This window comes from Sphaeroforma arctica (assembly GCF_001186125.1).
Source record: "Sphaeroforma arctica JP610 unplaced genomic scaffold supercont1.1013, whole genome shotgun sequence".
Classification (NCBI taxonomy): Eukaryota; class Ichthyosporea; order Ichthyophonida; genus Sphaeroforma; species Sphaeroforma arctica.
The window spans coordinates 21,054-25,057 of record NW_014039545.1 but is presented as its reverse complement, the minus strand read 5'-3'; the positions used below and the strand labels follow the sequence as shown (position 1 = coordinate 25,057).

Below are 4,004 nucleotides of genomic sequence, written 5' to 3'. Positions count from 1 at the left end.
GTATGTCGGTGCATGTAGTATGTATCCGCTCGGAGGATAAAGCTATTAAACCCTATTTGTGAGATTGATGAAGATTAACTTATGCGATGGTAAATTTAGAAACTTATAGAATCCGTGTTCACTTGCCGTCAACAATCACTCAAGGAGAGCGACTCTTCTAGTTGTACTGTACCTGTGTAGATTACAATGCCTGTATATCACGTATACAAACATATACATACCTTTGGTAGATGTGTACAAACCTATATGAACTCAGCACATGGAGACCAGCACAATGAGTACGGTAAGTGAATATAAATATTGACCATATACAACATGAAAGAATGTTTACCTCCACCAGCTGATGAAGACTTGGTCTATGTCTACGCTGAGGACCAATACGCCAACATGCAAACACAAAGGCACAGGGAATACTGCAAGATACTGCTTGCCCTGACTTTCCATACCATCCGCAATGTTTCGCACTCTAAGCCCTTTGCTTCCCCATCTGCAGAGTTGGGCCACCGGACTTGACCTCGAGTGTGCCGAGCAGCACCCTATAAATGGGCAAAACGCCGGTTCTGGCGGGAATCTTTTCGGGGGTGTATGCGTGGGCGACAGTGACAGTGACGGCGATAGAGAAGAAAATGAGGCGTTTTCTGAGGACACGCAATCGTCTCACACGATTTCATATTCCAATAATTCAAAGTTCGGCACCATGGGCCTTACCGAGGGGTTGGGTGCAGGCTGGGTGTTGCCTCAGGAGCACCGGTACGCTCAGCGCATCGGGGATGCGGGGATGGACAATTATCCAGGAGCGGCTGGTTGTGGAGAGGATGGAGAAAATGTCGGAGAGCTTCTGAACGGGCCGTTGGCTGGGATTACCCGTTTGCTATCGCGTAGACGACAGAATCCAACGCGGTCTGAGGTATGTTCTATGATTTACTTAGCTGCCTGGTAGTAATCATGCGTTGTATGTGAATATGTTTTCTTGCAGCCGCGGGTTGAGCAGGCGTTGTATGTGGATATGTACGTGCAGTCGGGCTACGCACATGCGTTACATGAGAAGCGGTGTAGTTCCAAACAGCCATTGTCTGTGGTGGGAAACTTGTCCATGTGCTCTGAGCATGCATGCTATGTGGTTTTGCACCTGGCCATTCAATCGATCCTGTATTATACGACAATTAATAACTCGCTGGTCTGACTATAGAAATACACTGTATGCCTATGGACACGCAACATCGGTCGTATATGTGGGGGTTGGATGTAGCATCATGGTTGCGCTCAACTGTAATACGCACTGAGACGTTCCGAAAAAACCAATCACTGTAGTGGCCAAAGCATAACGTAGTTAAGGCTGGTGCACACACACACTAACAATGTCATGCACAAATTCGTGTACTGTACTTACAGAGCACGTGAATAAATTACATTGAGCCTAAGTTCTCGTTAAGAACGGTATACCATGCTGGGCTAGAGGTTACCTGCACTGGAAGTGCCCGACTTGCAAGGACAAAAGGGCACGGGAGTGTACCAAGGAGTCTATCGACTCACAGACTGATGCCTCAGTTGAAGTGTAGATCCTAAGCCCTAAAGCCTCAAACTCTAAAACAATACTAGCAATCATGTGATTTGGCTTTGTAACAACGGACAATAGCATATATATGTATACACATATATATATTCAAATTTATACACTGTAGGTCACGCTGAAGGTACCTGTGAAACTGGAGTACACTAAAGAAAGCATAAACGCACACGTCGACGCTGCGTATGAATTTCTGAGCGCGGGCCGGCGCGACAAAGCACACGCTGTGGTCGACAGCTTCTTCGATAGAATTGCACCACGTCTGGTACATGCACAGGCTCAGCAGAATGCCAGAGATGTGTGTAATAACACGTCTCACAGCGATACCAAACCACCGGGCTCCTGTGCATGCACCTGCAGTTTCAGACACGCACCCGATGTTTCCAGTACGACTGATGTGGCTATGCGAGAGGCGCATGCGAGCGTGCATCGCATGCTGCACTTGGCTGTGTTGGTATTGAGGGGCACACACGCCGAAGCACCTACGCCTGGGACAAACAATAGACCTGCTCGCCCCGTACGGTGTGCGGGGTGTTTGACTCTACGGCGATACGTGGACATTGTGGTGGAAGCGGTGCCGCAACAGGCGTCGGTGGCAAGGTGTGGCATGTGGTTGTTTGCAACAGGTATATGGCTTGGAGTGTTTAGGAAGGGTGTGCGCGTGGCTTCGTCTAGCAGTCGAGTACGAAATATCAGTATTGAAAGCACGAAGCTAGCTCTTGTCTGCGTGTTTAAAACGAGTCTAGAAGAGACATACACAATGTGCTTTGGGTGAATTAGTGTGTATTTGTGTATACGAAAAAGGAAAAGTTTGTTAGTGAGCTTTTCAATATATTATGTCTCCGACAAAACACTATATCGAAAATATGAAGCGGCATTCTATAAAAGTAGTTAGGGTTAGGGTCAAGGGTTTGGGGTTTTAGGGTTTACTCTCCCTAAACCCTAAAACCCTAAACCCTAGACACGTATCTGGCTGACGAGCAGACTTGTTCATAAATATATGACGTTTCAAATATTTTAAACTATATATAGACCTAGCTTAGCCTTGACCGCAGTTGCGCGTTGCTTATGTTGTCGTTACGAGCGTGCTGTGTCCTCAGAACACAGTCCAAACTAAACAATTTGTTCCATCCACACTGATTGCATTCGCCACAGACTGATGCAATTGGAGGTGCACTTAGACGCACACTATGTCGAGTCCGAGTGCATGCACATTCTCAAGGCACTATCAACCGCATACGATGTGCTTATGGGTAAGGTATCGACCGGGGGAGGGGCCAGCGATTCTTACTCGCACGCAAGTATGAGCCAGACCATGAATAGAACTATGAACTCTCCCATGCACACTGGAAAGGGTACTGACACGCACACGCAGGCGAATGCAGCCCCAAACAACTGTCCGAGTGCGCAGATGGATACCGAATCAGTCGCCGCCATAAAAGCACGCACGGACGCTAACTTTGAAGAGACTACGGGCACCAGAACGCAGTCGAGCAAGGACGGGGCAAAGGGCAAGTATACGTCCAATAAGGCGTCGTCTAACGGTGGGGCTGGGTTGAAAGTACTGGAGAGCGGGAGGTCTGCAACGGCTAATACGCGCACTAATGAGGTGGCCCAGTTACTCGCTGCGAGTGCGAAGTCAGACACGCGCGCCCAGGTGGCTGCGGATATAGTGGGACTGTGTGATCGCACCACCCGAGGCGGTGGCACTATGACACGTTCTACAGCGAACACAGATGCAGATACAAAGCAAGCCATGACTGGTGTGTATAGTCATATCGGGGCCGGTGCAAGCCAGCAGAGTGGGAAGGCTGCGGATAAGCACGGGGGTTGTAGTGCGGCTGCGGAAGTAGGCAGTGCATATATGGGCGCCAGTGTGGCCGGTGATAGGAAGGGCTTGGGACGTTCGCCTATGCGGTCGTTGATAGTTCTGTTCTCGCACTCTGTGGCACAGTTAGAATTGGCTCGAGTCGAAGAGATGGATAAGGAGCGCGTGCGGGCGCAACGGATGGCGTTTGAAGCAGCTCAATGTGTGTGTAAATGTGTGTGTACAGTGTGTGTGGATAGTGGGGAGGCTGCAAGCGGCTCCAAGTACGTGACGAAAGACTGTGGAGATAGTGGCAGTGCCGACACTATAAATGGTAATGAAGCGAATAAGAATGTAGGCACAGACACCGACACAGAGAAGCGTACACCACAGGAACCATTTAATATGCTAAACAACGTGCTGCGACCTCGTATACCATCACGTAGTCATGGTAACGGACGAGCGAGGGGTAGGTCAGAGACAGATTTGACACAACTAATCACTGGTCCGGTTATGGCTGTACATCGAGATCTGCGAGTGCTCATACTCGCTGATGTGTACATGCTTTTGCAGGTATGCTTTAGAACAAATATGTATGTGCATACAATGAACTAGTATACATATGTGAGC

The 4,004-nt window shown here is 48.8% G+C and overlaps 2 protein-coding genes across 2 annotated transcripts in view; both read left to right on the top strand.

Moving 5' to 3' along the window:
- Positions 1–493: 493 nt before the first annotated feature.
- SARC_09668 (hypothetical protein) lies at positions 494–2,342 on the top strand (the record flags this gene model as incomplete). Its single annotated transcript, XM_014296314.1, has 2 exons — positions 494–907; positions 1,683–2,342. Coding segments are annotated over 2 exons (1,074 nt in total), but the record flags the coding sequence as incomplete, so codon positions are not given.
- A 432-nt stretch (positions 2,343–2,774) lies between these two features.
- SARC_09667 (hypothetical protein) overlaps positions 2,775–4,004 on the top strand; it is a gene marked incomplete at both ends in the record, with an annotated part of 9,606 nt that continues 8,376 nt past the window's right edge. Inside the window, one exon of the mRNA XM_014296313.1 lies at positions 2,775–3,947. Within this exon, the coding sequence (XP_014151788.1) occupies positions 2,775–3,947 (1,173 nt within the window). The remainder of the gene's footprint in view (positions 3,948–4,004) is intronic.